Source organism: Mercurialis annua, linkage group LG3 (genome assembly GCF_937616625.2).
Source record: "Mercurialis annua linkage group LG3, ddMerAnnu1.2, whole genome shotgun sequence".
NCBI lineage: Eukaryota > Viridiplantae > Streptophyta > Magnoliopsida > Malpighiales > Euphorbiaceae > Mercurialis > Mercurialis annua.
Window position 1 is genome coordinate 56,289,341 of NC_065572.1, and position 18,801 is coordinate 56,308,141.

General features: G+C 35.6%; 1 protein-coding gene across 1 annotated transcript; it reads left to right on the forward strand.

Annotated features, from left to right (window-relative positions):
- Window positions 1–3,934, forward strand: LOC126671020 (probable WRKY transcription factor 14). Its single transcript, XM_050364710.2, has 3 exons — window positions 1–706; window positions 1,193–1,333; window positions 2,390–3,934. The coding sequence occupies exons 1-3, from the start codon at window positions 39–41 to the stop codon at window positions 2,949–2,951; spliced, it is 1,371 nt and encodes a 456-aa protein (XP_050220667.1). The 5' UTR covers window positions 1–38; the 3' UTR covers window positions 2,952–3,934.
- The last annotated feature ends 14,867 nt before the right edge of the window (window positions 3,935–18,801 follow it).

An 18,801-nucleotide genomic window follows, 5' to 3' on the forward strand; every position in this document is an offset into this window, starting at 1 on the left:
TGTATTACTGCAGTTTATGCAGCTTCTTCGGGTTGGAAATGGAGAATTATCAAGGTGATTTGACCGATATACTTCGAGCTACCGGTCAATCAGCTCATCGCGATCATGGAATACTAGTACCCGGACCTGAAGCTCCCGCTCCCAGCGTTTCGAATTGCTGGGAGTTCGCTTCTTCTTCTTCTTCGTCTTCTGCATCGGTTTCTACTTTAGATGACATTAATATTGGCATCATCAAGAAGAATAGTCATGGCGGTTTTGGCGATCCTTTCGTTAACATGAGAGATCCGCTTCTTCATGAGCTCGACAACGTTATGGCGGCCGCCTCGGGTTGTTCCGCCTATTTTCGCAGCGTTGATGATGCTAATAATTTCTCTGGTGCAAATACTAGTTCTAGTACTAATCTTCTTGCTCATCACCATACAGTGTTTGAAGAAGATCAGATGAATAACAATAATAATAATAATATTACAACTAATATATTTTCAAGAATTCAGATCTCTCCCAATAATTCAACTGCTGTTAAGTTGCCTCCGCCGCCTGTTTCGCCGCCTTGTGAGTCTCCGGTAATGGCTTCGCCGAGGGGCTATATGAATAAGGGTTCTTCTCCTATGATTTCAATTGATATGATGAATTCCAAAAGTTGCTTGATTGATAACACTGCAACGGTGCAGATCTCTTCTCCGCGGAATCTGGGAATCAAGAGAAGGTAATTAAGAGTTTGTTGCTTAATTTAATCTTGTTTCTCACTTGTTTCCATGAATTTAATATACATAAATATAACAACTCAATTATGATTTTAATGCAACTTTATCTCTTTATTTAAGTACACTTAAAATATTAATCTAATAAGATGATGATGGGGATGACATTAAGAAATCAATGAATTTCTTGGAACTTGAAGTTCCTATAATTCATACAAATCAAGGTGATATAGAAGGATCTAAAGAATTAGGGTTTAGTTTGGCCTTAGTGTACATGTTATGTTTACATAAAATCTTGGCGAGTCTTTAAAAGTTATTTCTTTTATATTTTCTTTGATTAGCATTTGTCTTTAGAATAAGTCAAATTAAGATTTTCTTGACCCAAAAGATTGGAAATAACCATCACTCTTGAATTGGTGGCATAATCATTATGAAACTTGATTAAAAACTTTGAGCTTAATTAAGAATTAATTGGTAATTATGTTGATTAGGAAGAGCCAGGCAAAGAAGGTGGTGTGCATACCAGCACCAGCAGCAGTAAACAGTAGGCCAAGTGGAGAAGTAGTTCCATCTGATCTATGGGCATGGAGAAAGTATGGTCAGAAACCCATCAAAGGCTCTCCTTATCCAAGGTGAGTGAGTGTTGATGAATGATGATGATGATGATTATGGTGATCCAAAAAATTTGTATTGTCATTTCTAGATTTTATAAAGTTTTTTTAGACAAAAAACAAAAGCTGAATTCCCCATTTTCCTTTATTTTTTTCTGACATTTATTATTACATGAAAATTTTAAAAATGCTTTTATTTTTTTATCATGAAAATGATCACTTGTGTGTTTCCAAATAATTTCCTGTAAAATTTTCTGGACCAACATAAGTTTTACTAGAAACTGAACACAAACAAAGTCAATGTCATTTAAAATTGATTGACTTGTTATGAATATAGTATGGTAAAAATATATTTACCTGCCCATAATCATATTTCATTTTAATTTTTAAATTTTGTAAGTTTGATCCATTATCTTTTCGCCAAATATATCTATTCTTAGTTTATAGCCGATATAGCGCAATGTTGTTTATGCTAAGTAGGATAAGTTTTGTTTACGTGGACGAACAATATTTGACAAATGTGAAAAACATGATAGGTTTTTTGTTTCTTTTTATGAATTGTGGATATATTTAACAAATGTCTAAAAGATTATAGATCAAGCTGGTTAAGCTTAGAATCATAGTATATTTGGCAAATAAGGTATAATTATGTATAGATTAATACATTTTACCTTATAACAATAGGTGGAAATTATATTTCTAGTTTTTTATTTTTCTTGTGATGCCGGTCAAATGATTAATACATTCGAAGTTTAAATTTGTTTGGTGATCAAGATTCTAATTATAGTTTTATTATATTATCCGAACGTGAAAATGTTCATTGGATTAAAAGCGGAAACAAAATAGCTATACGCTCAAATATTTAAGTGATCAATTGGAAATTATGAGGAATCGAATTCTAAACCTTTCGATCATAAAAATTCGAATATTTTATCAACTAACCAATTCACTCAAAAACTAAAGTTGTTATGTGAACTTGATTGTGATTTTATTATCTTTTCATAATCTTGCATGAATGAGGTTCTGAACATTTTTTCTTGTTCGCATTGATAACTAACTAAATAATGCATGCTCCAGGGGATACTATAGATGCAGCAGCTCAAAAGGTTGCTCAGCAAGGAAGCAAGTGGAGCGTAGCCGAACCGATCCAAACATGCTAGTCATAACCTACACCTCGGAGCACAACCATCCATGGCCAACTCAAAGAAATGCTCTTGCTGGCTCAACAAGGGCACAGCCACCCAAGAACATTACTGCTGCTACCGGTTCGAAGAGCATCTGGCCGAGCTCTCATCCTCAAAAGACGCCGCTAAAGACGACAAAGGACGAATTATCACAGCCTGAAAACGATACATTATCTCCTACTAACATGTTGGCATCAGTAAAAGAGGAGATGGAGGAGGAGAATGAGAAGCAAATAATGGAGATGGGTGATCGGACCGACGCGTTTGGCGATAATTACAGGCCTGCAATGGCAGATTGTAGTCATCAGCATCATCAGCCTGAAGATTTCTTTTCTGAATTGGATGAAATAGAAGCAGACCCTCTTCACCATCTTTTGTTTGATTGGTCAGACAACACCAACACCACCAACAACAACAACAAGAACTCATATGAAGAAGCTAAGAGAGGTCTATAACAGATTGTTTTTCTGTTATAATTCAAGATCCAAGGTGCTGCTACAAACCCTTATTCTTGTTGTTTGGTTTTTTCTTGGAAATTTGTGGTTTACCAGAGAGTTAATTAGGGTAAAAAAAAGAAGGGAGACCTAGTGCTGGTTAAGTGGGAGCAGAAGCAAAGGAGTCCCACATTCCCTTTGGAATATTGGTGGATGGGACAGAAAGCTGAGGAACAGAAGGTTTCAACAGTAGTAAAAAACAAGTACTCTTATCAGACATGACTAGAAAACTCAGTAAAAGCAGACAGCAAATTCATACAAATTTCACATAAAACAAAACATGGGACTTTGCCCCTTGCTCATGCTGTATCATCAAGTGGGATAAATTATTCATCCCTCTTCCTTCACAGGTGATCATGAACTTGATGTATTTTCCTTTATATCAGGAAAAAAATCGCAGATACACCCTTAATGTTTATACTAGGGTTGATTAAGACCCTGATATATTACTTTTTAAGGTGATTAAACACGATTAATGACCTTGAAACTGGACAGTTAAGCTCGTTACGGTGTTACCAATTTTGTATAGTGTGGAAAATGGTAACTCCGGGACTTAATTGTCACGTTTTGAGGTCGTTAATCGTGTTTAATGATCTTAAAATACATGAGGGACTTATTTGACTCTTGATACAGACATTAAGGGTATTATGTGGCCCTTTTTCTTTATAATTAGAAAAAGTAGAAAATGATAAAAGCTTGACTTTTCTTATCAGACTTGATCTAGGGATGTGAAAAGTGGGATCTATTACAGGCTTTGGTTCCTCAGCTTTCTGTTTTGCTATTTATCCACCTTAAACTTTTACTTTTTACCATAATGTAGTTTTATTTATAATAATTTCTGATCAGAGAGATCGTTTCTGTTATAATCTGTCTCTGCCAGCAAAACGAGGTTGCCAAATGTATGATGATGTTGCATATCATAGTAGCTTCTGCCTGTCCATTTATATATGTATGTTTATTATTTTATCATTAAAAAAATGCTTAACCTATCTAGAGGTTCCTATACTTTACATTTTTTTTCCGTAGGTCCTTATAATTTATTTTTGTATTATCTAATACTTCTACTTATCTATTTTTGATTTTCAGGTTCTTTTTAAGTTTTTTCCAGTCCCTCTACTTATATTTTATTTTTCCTCCAGTTCTTCTACTTACAATCTGTTTTTCCTCCAATCATACAAAAGGATTGGAAAAAACTCAAAAAAGACTTGAAATTAAAAAATAGATAAATAGAGGGACCAGATAATATAAAAATTAAATTATAAGTATGTACGAGAAAAAAGTGTAAAGTATAGGAGCCTCTAGAAGGGTTTGAACTTAAAAAGAAGTAGAACTTTTTATCATTTGAATTGTTGGTACATATTCTTACTTGCCCATCTCAATTTACTTCTAGTAACTTTCAAGCTCTATTCACCCTAGCTAGCGTGTAAAATAATTGAGAACCCAATAGGACTATATATGTAAATATTTTTTTCATTATATCACATTTTAAGTTATAATAACGAAAATCTACTCTTAAAAATTTCTAATTAATTATCAATAAGTGGTTGATCAACTGATATGTACGCCGAGCATCACTTTTTTTTTTGCTAATATCGTTAGATCAAATTTTCGATAATTGCTAAAATTCCTCCTCTCTTATTAAAAAATTAAAGGGTTAATTACATATAAAATCACCACCTTTACACGAAATTGCAAAAATAACACGACCTTTAAAACGTGGCAATTCAGGGCACCACCTTTCATTTCTTTTCAAAAACAACATGGACACATTTTTAGTGGCGTTTTTGCTGACGTGGCATGACACGTGGCACTCCCATTGGGTGTCCAAGTCAGCAAAATTTTACCTAAAAACGTGCTCATGTTATTTTTGAAAAGAAACGAAAGGTGATGCCCTGAATTGACACGTTTTAAAGGTCGTGTTATTTTTGAAAATTCGTGTAAAGGTGGTGATTTTATATGTAATTAACTCAAAATTAAATGCATTAAAGATTTACATTATTCCGATGCTAGATGAACTAATTTTTTTATTTGATAAAATAATTATACCATTTAATTTTTTTTTTTACATTAGAACAGTCTGCTTCGGCAGCGGTCAAAAACCGCCCTTCATGGTCGGTTTAGTTTTTTTTATTAAACCATTGAGCGATTCGGTAATAATGAAATTTTTGTTCATCAGTATATAAATTTATGTAAATATCTGAAATATATTAAAATTTAAAAAAAATGTTTAAGGATTCTATTACACGTATATCAATATCTTAATAATAAATTAAAATTGAATAGCTAATTTTTTAAAATTTTATGAGTTTTTTTTTTCTAAATTATGAACTAATTTATCATATAAATAAATTTAGAAAATAAATAATATTTTACTTTTATCACTCAAACCTTTTATTTTTATCACTAGAATTTTTTTATCTTTTTATTTTACAGTTTGAATATAGTTAATATAAATTATAAAATTATTGTATCAAACTGTAATTTTCTTTATGGGAAAATCACAGAAAAATTCAAAAAACGGAAACAAAATTATAAAAATACGTACTTTCAGAAAAATTTACATTTAATATCTAATTTTTTTTCAAAAATACGTAATAGATTTTCTCTTTTTACGTACTGTATCAAAAATATATCGGAGATATATTAATGATGTATCAAATATATATCAAAAACGCATATTAAGTGATTTTTAAAAATTAAGTGATTTTTTTGGGGTCACCACAAGAAATATTGTATATGGTAATAATAATTTTGCAGCTAGTTTTTTTTTTGCTGCTAAAAGACATTTGGCAGCAATAATTTTAAAAGTTGCCGCCAATAGTTAGTTATAAGCAGCATCTTCTAGCAAATTTTACTGCCAATTACTTAAGATAATGTTTTATTAGCAGCAATGTGCCATATTTGTTCTTTGCTATATGTTAATAATAACAATTTTAGTACTATTAGCAGTAAAAATATTTACTGCTAATTTTAGTATTTTTTTATAGTGGGTAGTTATTCCTTTCTTTTATTCATGATGTATTAGACAACACTACAGTTTTGATATATAAACTTAATTTTTTTATTATAACCTTGCTTATAGTAATTTCATATTGAATTAATTTTATTATTAAAATAAAATTGAAACTCTAATTTATTTGTTTTAAAATTGAGGGAATCACCCTCTAATTTATTTTTGATACAAATCGACCCTCTAATTTATTTTTTTAACAAAAAAATCCTTCCGTCCAAAACCGTTAACTAGTGACGTGGCACATAAGAAAAAAAAATCAAAAACATCCTTAATGTTTAAGAAATTTACCAATTTTATACTTATAATTTTTTAGCACATTTCGCACTCTTCATTTAAATATCAATAATTAAATAATATTTAAAATTAAAAAACTTTTATTAAAATAAATTGTAACACAATTAAATAAATTGAAACCTAATTAAACACTTCGAAACCCGATTAAATCAGCCGAAACCCAATTAAACCCTTCGAAAAATAATTAAACTAATCGAAACACATCGAAACCCAATCGATTTTTTTAAAACCTCTTCCGGAGGAGAGATCTCTGGTCGCCGGCCGGAGAAATTATTTTAATTTAATTTTAATTGGTTTTGGTTTTAATTTATAATTTTATTTATTATAGATATTTAAATGATAAAAAGATTGAAAATGGTTAAAAAAATTCATAAATATAAAATTGATAAGCATTTTAAACATTAAGGCCGTTTTTGAACCTTTTTCCTATACACCACGTCATCAGTTAACCGAATTTTTGGTGGAAGGGCTTTTTTGTTCAATTTTAAAAGATTGAGGATCGATTTGTACTAAAAATAAATTAAAGGGTTGTCTTTTACTTTCTAAAAAAGTTCAAGGGTTTTTTTTATACTTTTGGCCTATTTCAAGTAAGTAGAATTTTCGAGCCAAATTGAAAGGTTCATTTCTGTTTGGTTTAATCCAAATTTAAGTTTAATTCAATAAATATTTTTATGAAGTTTTTTGATCAATTTTGTATAATTTTGAATCAAAAACGATCAACCAAATCGATTGATTGATTTATATAGATGAGATGATTACACTTCATGATGAACTCAAAAGCATTATCTACAGCGAAGTGAACATAATTTACATGGGATTTTTTTTCTGATTGTAAGGTGGAAAAAAGCAAGAGCTCTTTATTTCAACAAGTATTTACCTTGACATTTTTGCATTTCTAACTTTTATGCCTTTTTATTAGTTATGGAAGAAACTTTTGTGCTCAATTTATTACAAAATAGTGACATTAAGTTCTGTCAAATCCATCAACCTTTAATTTCATGTATCTTTGCAAATGAAGTCACTTCAATGGAGAAATAAACAGTCTAAAGTTATAGTGAACTAATTTTTTATCATTATATCTTTTGTTGATGGGGATGATATTCATAATTTTTTTCAAGAAATTTGATGCAATTGGGCTTATTGGAATGACTGTTGTAATGATTTGGATAACAAAGAAATTGATGACTTTTAAATTTAAAAGGCATTCATTCTTTTGAAACTTTGTTGGTTATAAATCCTTGGCATGCCTTTATTGAACTTTCTTATCACACTCAAATCCTCAAAATTTACATATGATACATCATTTGATGTTTAGTTAGATACTTAGTCAATTATATTAATCATAAGTATAATGTTATCATCACATCATTAGCATAAGAAAAATTCATACCACCCGCATTAAGAGTAACACATTGTGACAGATAAATAAGACAAAAAAGTATAAGTTTTTCTCATGTAGATTTTTTTTGTTTGAAACGAATTAGTTTCGTATTGGTTTCACCAAAATTTCACTAAGATTTCGCCGAGTTTTCGAGGTGTTTAAGCCTTGACCGGATCTATATCCTTATCTACTGGTAGAACCGGTAGGTAGATCTACTTGACTCCAAAAAGACTGCCGAGAGTAAACTAGACCTATGGTCTTTTTTGCCCAATGGTCCGGTTGGTAGGTCCAGTTCGTGACGATTGTTTGGTGAGTCTAGATGGGTCTTTTTGTAATACCCCGTAAAATTAAAGGATTAAATTATTCCACGTAAGAAATAATTTATAGGACTGGAAGAACGTAAATTAAATTTAAGGATAAATTTAATTTATAGCATCTCCGAAAATATAAAATAGTTATAGAAGTTAAAATATAAAATTTGGATATTTATATTTTAACTAACGGGAATTAAGAAATGCTTATAAATTAAAATAGGATAATTTATAAGTCCCGTGTGAATATTTTTGGAGTCAATATTCACGAATTTTTTTAGAAAGTTACACCCTAAAATTTTATAGAATTTGGAGATAGAAATTTTATTAAGTGGGTCTAATTTAGCCCTAATAAATCTTTAATGATTTATTAAAGATAAAATATAAGTCCCGTGAAAATAAAAATTACGTTTTTATTCTAATTACGAATTAAGGAATTCGTGGTTAAAATTTCATAAAATTTGGAGTTCATTGTCCGTTTTAGTTACGGACGAGTATTTAAAAATTTGGGTTAAAATAACGCGTGAATATCTAGAGGCTAGTTTGACATTTTGCCAAACTAAATATATCAATTTGAATTCAAAAGAATTCATTAGCAACAGGAACCTAAAACATTAGGTTTATCTTCAGAGCTTCGGCGACGACGGCACGCGACGGTAGGTTCGACGATTTCGATCCGATTTCTCGTTTCTAACTCAAATTTCTTCGGTAATCCATTAATAATCGAAGTTATAGCCGTTATTTTGAATTTGGATATGTAGAAAAAGGATTATATTCGAATATATAACGGTTACCGTATCGAATCGAACGTATACGTAATGATTTTACGTTCCGATAGTGAAAATGGATAGATTGGTATTTGTATATGCATTTTGGATCGAAAAAATGGGCTTAACTCGACGGACATCGGCCCGGGAACGGAGTTCCCGAGGCTGTGCGACACAGCCACTTTGCGTCGCACAGTGACTGTGCGGACGCACAGCCAGGCTGTGCGGGCGCACAGGGACACTGTGCGGGCGCACAGGGACACTGTGCGGGCGCACAGGGCCTCGCGCCAGCGCGCGTTTCCGACGTGCTTTTGCACGACGGGTTCTGAATCGACGAGTTTTGGACAATTTTGAACGATACGTTCAATAAGGATTCAAAAGAACTTGGACGATTAAGGGAGTTCGATTGATTAAAACTTAAAGACGTTTTAATTAGATTCTCTATTAATCAAAGTGATTAATAGTTAGAGGACTATGAGTTGAGATTTAAAATAAGTATAGACTAGATATGTTATATATCTAGTAAATGTCAATATAGTTTATTCTTTAGAGTTAGAAATCATATTTCAATTGTGTTTAACAATTTTTTTCTAACTAGATCCGACGAGCAAGTAAGCTACCGGACCAGGAGAGTAGAGGGTGATCGAGAACTGTTTTGTGAATAACGGTTTTGTGAGTTCGCATATTTACTTTTGAATATTGATGTTAAATTATTTACAACTAAAAATGTGTTTGAAATTGCATTGCATAGAGTCGATTTGAAACCAATATATAGATCCACTGGAACGTGCTATCTATTGGGCAACAATAGGACTGCGTGATCACTGGTATTAATAAATTATTGCATTGCATACTAGTTGGGTTCTTCGGCCAGATGCTTGCAAAGCGGCCTAAACCTAACAGGTTATCCTGGGGAGCCAGTAATTCAATTTACGGCCCAACAAACCTTACACAGAGATAAGATGATTGTGATAATATGATTTCACATTTCATCCTGTGTTAAACAAGAGAGCATGAATTGTGGTATTAACCACAGTTAACCAAATGGGGTTTTCTCTTAGGGTTTTATTTGGATCGGTTATTTGGCTGCACAAAGTCCGTTTACATGTGATTTCTGCTTTTATTAATATGCTTGAGTAACTATGTGAATTCACTCATATTTGACCCCCGTTGATTTCCCTTTCACAGGTAAATGATATTTTGACGTGACAAGACTTCCAATTCTTTCTCCGGAAGTTGTAACTAAATAAAGGTCACTCTAGAGCTGCAGAGTAGTTCTAGCTCCGAACAGTAGTTCAATTGTAAATGCTTAAACTCTGATATGAAACTACTGTCAGTATCATTTTGGGACAAAAGCATGTTTTATACAAAAGGGCTTTTGCCAGTTGTTTATAAGAAACCTGGTTTTGATAAAAGCTTTGTGATTAATTATTTGACATGCTTTAACCGGTTATCTAGTGTGATATCTGGTTTGCACCGCTGGCATTGTTTTCGGACAGGGTTGTGTCAAGTTGTGTGCAGTATACACGTATTACCCTGAGTCCAGAAATGCAATTGCATGGTTTTGATTACACGTTTATGTAAAGGTTTTTAAATACTTGCAAAAAAAGATTGAAACCTTTTATGTTTTCAAAACGCGAAAAGTTTTTACTATTTTTCCTAGGCTTGCTACGGGTTTCGGAACAACAATTCCCATTCCCTAGCGCCGGTCTCGACACGACTTCTAGGTGGAAATCGGGTCGTGACAAGTTGGTATCAGAGCAATGTTGTAGAACTAGAGTGTCTACAGTAACATTGCCGATACTTGAGTAATAGAGTCTAAAGAACTACTGCAGCAATAGGATTTGAGTCATGTCCTTGATATGTCATTATTTAATTGTGAAATATTAAGCTTTTCCTTTAGTTGTGAATTTAGAGTGAGTTTGATATGAGTTATATATTGTGATACGCATAAGCACGTGAGGTGTGACCATTGAGATGGCTATATGCGTTCATGTTGGATTGTATTTGTTATTCTTCGTTTAATTGCAGTGTGGTTTGATTTGGTTAGGATGATTGACCAAAGACAAACTCGCGGTCGAGCTGCGATGATACGAGATGCACCCGAAGAGGCTCATGATGAGTCGTCTGTGCATATAGGGCAACATGAACCGGTCAACATAGTAGGTAGAGGCCGTGGGCGTGGTAGACCTAGAGGTAGAGCTAGAGGTCAGGCTGTGGAGGAACAGGAACCAGTTCAAGCTCCTGGGATGCCACAACAACCTAACGCGCCAGGCTTTCACTTTAATCAGTTCTTAGCTGGAGTTGCAGCTATGCAGGCTAACCAAGTGGAGAATCAGGCTATGCATAGAAGCAACTATTGCAACAACAACAGCGTGTTGGTGCAAATGTCGATAGAGACAGTGTTTTGGCTTATATGCGGCTCAAACCAACAGAATTTGATGGTTCAGGCGATGCATTAGATTTTCTTGAGGAAGTTGAGCGTAATGCTAGACGTTTGCAGGCTGACGAGAGACAGTCAATCTTGTTAGTTGAAATGTCAATGAAAGGACCAGCAAAAGATTGGTTTCGACGTATAATTCAACCTACGATGAATCAGATGACCTGGGAAGAGTTTGTTAATCGGTACAGAGAATTTTATCTGCCATTTTTTGTAACCGAGAGTTATCGAGATCAATTGCTGAATTTGAGAAGAGGAGATAGATCAGTGCAAGAATATGTGACGGAGTTCACTAGGTTGGGAAGATTTGCACCTGATTTGATGGCTGATCCAGCAAGGGCGAATGCGAGTTTTATCAAGGGTTTAGGACCCGAGTTTATTAGCCTTGTTTCTAATGTGAACCGAGATTTGATTCAGCTGATAGATAGTGCACGTCAGATGGAGACTTCGTTGGTACAGTTTGGTAGGATTGTAAATTCTACTGCAGCAATGTCGACAAGGAGTGATCAAGTTGGTGCGACAGCTAATTCATAAATGTGGTTTAATCCAAGTGGTTTTACTGGACCACGACGTAAATTTTTTAAAGGAAAGAGTAATAAGCGTTTCAATACCCCTGGAGCTAGTTCGAGTGGACGTAGCTCAGGAAGTTCTGGAGTTTTAGCTCCATACTGCCAAAATTGTCGGAGGAGACACTATGGAGTGTGTCATCTTGCTCCAGGAGCGTGCTTTGTTTGTGGCCAAACAGGTCATTATGCAAGACAGTGTCCGATGTCAGGAGCACAAGGGCCTGCTGCCAGTGTTGCTCAACCTTTTCAGCAGTAGCGGAGGCCTATGTTTCCGGCGGCATCTGGGCAAGGTCAGACTGGTAGTACATTACTAGTCAGAGAGGAAGAGGTTTTGGCAATAATCGAGGTGGAGGAAGAAATATCGGAGGAAGAGGTACTGGTCCGAACTCTCAAGCAGAGGGGAGTCAAGCCAAGGTGTTCGCACTAAACCCACAAGAGGCTCAAGCCTCTAATGCAGTTGTGCAAGGTATTTTTACTATAGCTTCTATGTATGCTTTAGTATTATTTGATCCGGGTGCGACACATTCATTTGTTTCACCGAGTTTTGCGATTAAGATGGGAAAGCAACCCGCTTACTTGCAAAGTCCATTATCAGTAGCCACGCCAATGGGTGAAAGTATGGATGCGGACATAGTTTATTCGTCTTGTCCTGTGAATGTTCAAGGACGAGAATTGCTTGCCGATCTAATTTTGCTAGAAGTACTAGTATTTGATGTAATATTAGGCATGGATTGGTTAGCTCGACATTATGCGAGTGTGGATTGTCGCGAGAAGTTAGTGACATTCAACACCCCTGGAATTGAGATGGTTTTAATTCAAAGTGAAAAATTAAAATCCAATGCTAGCATAATCTCAGCTATGAAAGCTCAACGAATGATGAGAAAAGGATGTCAAGCATTCTTAGCTATTGTGTTGGATACACAAAAAGCTCAAGGAATTGTACAGAATGTACCGGTGGTAATGGAGTATCCAGATGTTTTTCCAGACGAATTACCGGGATTACCATCAGATAGGGAGATAGAGTTTTGTATTGAGTTAGCTCCTGGTACCAAACCGATATCAATACCTCCTTATCGGATGGCACCAGCAGAGTTAAAGGAACTGAAAGATCAACTAGAGGAACTACTTAATTATGGTTTTATCAGACCAAGTGTTTCACCGTGGGGAGCACCTGTTTTATTTGTCAAAAAGAAGGACGGATCGTTTCGGCTCTGTATAGACTACAGACAGCTGAACAAAGTTACAATCAAGAACAAGTACCCATTGCCAAGGATTGATGATTTGTTCGATCAACTGCAAGGAGCAAGGTACTTTTCTAAGATTGACTTGCGATCAGGATATCATCAATTAAAGATCCGAGAGGATGATGTTTCGAAAACTACTTTTAGGACTCGATATGGTCACTACGAGTTCCTAGTTATGTCATTTGGATTGACGAATGCACAGGCGGCTTTCATGGATTTGATGAATAGAATATTCAAACCATTCTTGGATCAGTTTGTAATTGTTTTCATTGATGATATTTTGATCTACTCGCATACGGAGGAGGAGCATGCACATCATTTGCGCATAATTCTTCAGACATTGAGGGAGCATCAATTGTACGCCAAGTTTTCAAAGTGTGAATTTTGGTTAGAAGAAGTGGCATTTTTGGGACATGTTGTGTCTCAAAGTGGAATCAAAGTAGATCCAAAGAAGATTGAAGCGGTTGTGGAATGGAAACGACCAACTTTGGTGACAGAAATTCGTAGTTTCTTTGGTTTAGCAGGATACTACTGAAGATTTGTGGAAGATTTCTCAAAAATCTCTGCACCATTGACTAAGTTAACTCAGAAGAATGCGAAGTACGAGTGGACAGAGAAATGCGATAATAGTTTTCAGAAATTGAAAGAGTGTCTGACGACAGCTCCAGTACTAGCATTACCGGAAGGTATTGAAGGATTCACTGTTTATTGTGATGCTTCAAGGGTTGGTTTAGGATGTGTTTTAATGCAACATGGACGAGTGATAGCTTATGCTTCTCGCCAACTGAAAAAGCATGAAGTGAACTATCCTACTCATGACTTAGAATTAGCAGCAGTGATTTTTGCATTAAAAATCTGGAGACATTACTTGTACGGTGCAACGTGTGAGATATTCACGGATCATAAGAGTTTCAGGTATATCTTTGATCAACGTGAATTGAATCTCAGATAGAGGAGGTGGCTAGAGTTGCTTAAGGACTATGATTGCACTATACAGTATCATCCGGGTAAAGCCAATGTGGTGGTTGATGCGCTAAGTAGGAAGTTTGCAGGAAGTTTAGCACACGTTACAACGGAGTGGCGGAGGCCATTGATCAAAGAGAATCTATACGATGTTCAGTCAGAACATCATATTTGAAGTTTCTTATCTTGGAAGCTTGATAGCCCAATTAAGTGTGCGACCAACACTAATCGACAGGATTAGGGAACTACAAGGTGAAGATCCTCAACTAAAGCATATAATGGATGAGATAGAAAAAGGAAAATGTCAAGGCTTTTGTGTTGTTAACGGAACACTGAAGTATGGTACCAGATTGTGTGTACCAGATGTTGAGAATCTAAGGCAAAGGATCATGGAGGAAACCCATGGATCAACTTATAGTATTCATCCAGGTTCTACCAAGATGTATAGAGATATTAAGGAGATGTACTGGTGGAACGGAATGAAGCGAGATATCGCGGAGTTTGTAGCAAGGTGTCCAGTGTGTCAGCAAGTTAAGCTTGAACACCAAAGGCCATGTGGATTTTTACAACCCCTACCCATTCCAGAGTGGAAGTGGGAGAGGATTACGATGGATTTTGTGGTTGGACTACCTAAGACACATAAAGGTTTTGATTCTATATGGGTTATAGTGGATCGTCTGACGAAGTCGGCCCACTCTATACCTATTAAGATATCATATACTGCGGCGAAATTGGCACAAGTATATATTGACAAGATAGTCAGTTTACATGGAATTCCTGTGTCAATAGTTTCAGATAGAGGTTCGGTATTTACCTCTAGATTTTGGGAAAGTTTGCAAGAAGCGATGAGAACACGGCTAGATTTTAGTACCGCATTTCATCCGCAAACTGATGGACAGTCTGAAAGAACTATTCAAACTTTGGAAGATATGCTTCGACTGTGTATACTAGATTTTGGAGGTAGCTGGGATGTGTATTTACCATTGGTGGAGTTCTCATACAACAATAGCTATCATTCCAGTATCGAAATGGCTCCATATGATGCATTATACGGTCGTAAGTGTCGATCTCCTATCTGTTGGGAGGAAGTTGGAGAAAGAAAATTGATCCGATCTCCTATCTGTCGACGGCACGCGACGGTAGGTTCGACGATTTCGATCCGATTTCTCGTTTTCAACTCAAATTTCTTCGGTAATCCATTAATAATCGAAGTTATAACCGTTATTTTGAATTTGGATATATAGAAAATGGATTATATTCGAATATATAACGGTTACCGTATCGAATCGAACGTATACGTAATGATTTTACGTTCCGATAGTGAAAATGGATAGATTGGTATTTGTATATGCGTTTTGGATCGAAAAAATGGGTTTAGCTCGAAGGAAATCGGCCCGGGAACGGAGTTCCCGTGGCTTTGCGGCACAGCCACTATGCGTCGCACAGTGACTGTGCGGACGCACAGCCCGACTGTGCGACCGCACAGTCACCTGTGCGGACGCACAGGGACACTGTGCGGGCGCACAGGGCCTCGCGCCAGCGCGCGTTTTCGACGTGCTTTTGCACGACGGGTTCTGAATCGACGAGTTTTGGACAATTTTGAACGATACGTTCAATAAGGATTAAAAAGAACTTGGACGATTAAGGGATTTCGATTAATTAAAACTTAAAGACGTTTTAATTAGATTCTTTATTAATCAAAGTGATTAATAGTTAGAGGACTATGAGTTGAGATTTAAAATAAGTATAGACTAGATATGTTATATATCTAGTAATGTCAATATAGTTTATTCTTTAGAGTTAGAAATCATATTTCAATTGTGTTTAACAATTGTTTTCTAACTAGATCCGACGAGCAAGCAAGCTACCAGACCAGGAGAGTAGAGGGTGATCGAGAACTGTTTTGTGAATAACGGTTTTGTGAGTTCGCATATTTACTTTTGAATATTGATGTTAAAACATTTACAACTAAAAATGTGTTTGAAATTGCATTGCATAGAGTCGATTTGAAACCAATAGGACTGCGTGATCACCGGTATTAATAAATTATTGCATTGCATACTAGTTGGTTTCTTTGGCCAGATGCTTGCAAAACGGCCTAAACCTAACAGGTTATCCTAGGGAGCCAGTAATTCAATTTACGGCCCAACAAACCTTACACAGAGATAAGATGATTGTGATAACATGATTTCACATTTCATCCTGTGTTAAACAAGAGAGCATGAATTGTGGTATTAACCACAGTTAACCAAATGGGGTTTTCTCTTAGGGTTTCATTTGGATCGGTTATTTGGCTGCACAAAGTGCGTTTACATGTGATTTCTGCTTTTATTAATATGCTTGAGTAACTATGTGAATTCACTCATATTTGACCCCCGTTGATTTCCCTTTCACAGGTAAATGATATTTTGACGTGACAAGACTTTCAATTCTTTCTCCGGAAGTTGTAACTAAATAAAGGTCACTCTAGAGCTGCAGAGTAGTTCTAGCTCCGAACAGTAGTTCAATTGTAAATGCTTAAACTCTGATATGAAACTACTGTCAGTATCATTTTGGGACAAAAGCATGTTTTATACAAAAGGGCTTTTGCCAGTTTTTTATAAGAAACCTGGTTTTGATAAAAGGTTTGTGATTAATTATTTGGCATGCTTTAACCGGTTATCTAGTGTGATATCTGGTTTGCACCGCTGGCATTATTTTCGGACAGGGTTGTGTCAAGTTGTGTGCAGTATCCACGTATTACCCTGAGTCCAGAAATGCAATTGCATGGTTTTGATTACACGTTTATCTAAAGGTTTTTAAATACTTGCAAAAAGAGATTGAAACCTTTTATGTTTTCAAAATGCGAAAAGTTTTTACTGTTTTTCCTAGGCTTGCTACGGGTTTCGGAACAACCATTCCCATTCCCTAGCGCCGGTCTCGACACGACTTCTAGGTGGAAATCGGGTCGCGACACTTTTAATAATGCGGTGCTTGACAAAGCCGAGGCCGTTGCTAACAGGGAGTGTTTGGAGTTGACATGTCAAGCTCTCGAGGGCCAGCTTCAAGAGTCCACATAGGTGTTCTCTTTATTTTCCAGTAATATCGTCATTATGTTCGTGGGGCGATTCTTAAAGCTCATCCTTCAACGAATGTGTCTTTTTTGCAAGTTGATTTGAGTCAGTTATGGGGTCAGTGTTTGGTTGATCTTGAGGATCGGAAGCGTGTAGAGTCTTCCTCAGCTGCGCCCCCTTCTTCTTTGAAAGACGCCGCATCTGGTTCCACCACTCCTCCTAATCTTCCAGGGCCGGTTTCTGTTTTTTCTACGGTTGTCTCGTTGCCTCCAAATTCTAGTGCTTCTTTAATTCTGAAGAGTTCCACTCCTGCTTCTGATTTTATCCCTCCTTCCCCTTCAAAAAGAGCTTCTAAATAGTTATCTTTTTCGGGAGTGTGGCCTCTATTTATGTGTCACACATTTAATTTTAATTAGAATTATTTACTTGATTCTTTTTTCGCTTGTTTTCTTGATTTCTCCTTTATGCCTTTATCATTTGAATTCTTTATATCTGAATAATCTTTTATCTCTTTCGAGTTTTCTTTGAGCATGTCGTTTGATTCATCTTTTATTTTCCCTCGTTGGTGACTCTTTGTGCCTTTCCTTCTTTGTTTGTTACTGTTGCTTTGTGAGAAATGCTTCTCAGTTTCTTTTCAGTCGTTAGCTTATGAGAAATGTTTCCCATTTGTGTTTGGCTGTTGCCTTATGAGAAATGTTTCCAATTTGTGTTTGGCTGTTGCCTTATGAGAAATGTTTCTCATATGTTTTTTGGCCGTTGCCTTTTTATGAAATATTTCTCGTTTGTTGCATATTATTTTCTCTACATGTTTTTTTTGTAGTCGAGAGACCGGGTCTTGACATGCTCGAAGGTCATAGCCCTAGCATATCATAACTTTTTTTTATCTTTCTGCTTGTGTTGTTTGTATTGTCATTTTCTTGTAATTAGTATTAGTTCATATATTTCATTTGGAAAACCATTACAAATGTTGAGGTTACTATTGTTATTCTACTCTGTTTTTCTTTCTTGTCTTGCAAACCTGTTCCTTAGCTCGGTAATTTTGTTCTTTTGCTTCTTCCATGGCTACCATATAGCACTTGGTCATAATGTTCTAGTCTCCTTTCGTATTAACAACACCCTCCGTCGTTGGTATATTTATCGTTAGGTGCCGAATACTTGTTATTGCTCCTGAGTCATAGAGGAACGATCTTTCTAGTATACAGTTGTATGCATATGGCATGTCCACTATGCTGAATTGGGTCTTGATTTCCTTCATTTCCTCCTCTCCTCTACCGCAGTCTAGGATCAAGTCTACCAGACCTTTAGGTTGAATATGGGTTCCCCTTAGTCCGACGATGGGTGTTGGGCGTTATTTGAGCTTTCATAACTCTCCTCTAATGCCCCTGTATACTTCTTAGATCATTGATTTGTCTACGCCTCCTTCATCAACTAGCGGCTTCATCACGAGATAATTGTTGATAATTCCCTCAATCATCAAGGCGTTGTTATGCGGCCTTTGGACATTGTGCTCCATCTACTGGGCTGAAAGTGATGATCCTTGTAGAACTTGATTCTCATATTTCTCTTTAGGCAACATACAATATTTTTATTATTGGCCTCTTCTTCCTTGGTCTTAGGCTTCTTCCTCCTATTATCACATTAATGACTCTTGTGACTTCTTTTTCTTAGCCCCTTCTTCATCTTTATTTGTTTCTTTATTTTCTTCATCATTCTGGTGCTCTTTTTTTCGGTGTGTGAATTTTTTCAGTGGTCCAAATTCTATTATATATTTAATTTCTT

Bases quoted from the DNA above. Each gene is read 5' to 3' on its own strand.
- LOC126671020 (XM_050364710.2), top strand. From the start codon at position 39: ATGGAGAATTATCAAGGTGATTTGACCGATATACTTCGAGCTACCGGT. The intron at 707-1,192 runs GTAATTAAGAGT...TATGTTGATTAG, and splicing joins AATCTGGGAATCAAGAGAAG to GAAGAGCCAGGCAAAGAAGG. The intron at 1,334-2,389 runs GTGAGTGAGTGT...TGCATGCTCCAG, and splicing joins AAAGGCTCTCCTTATCCAAG to GGGATACTATAGATGCAGCA.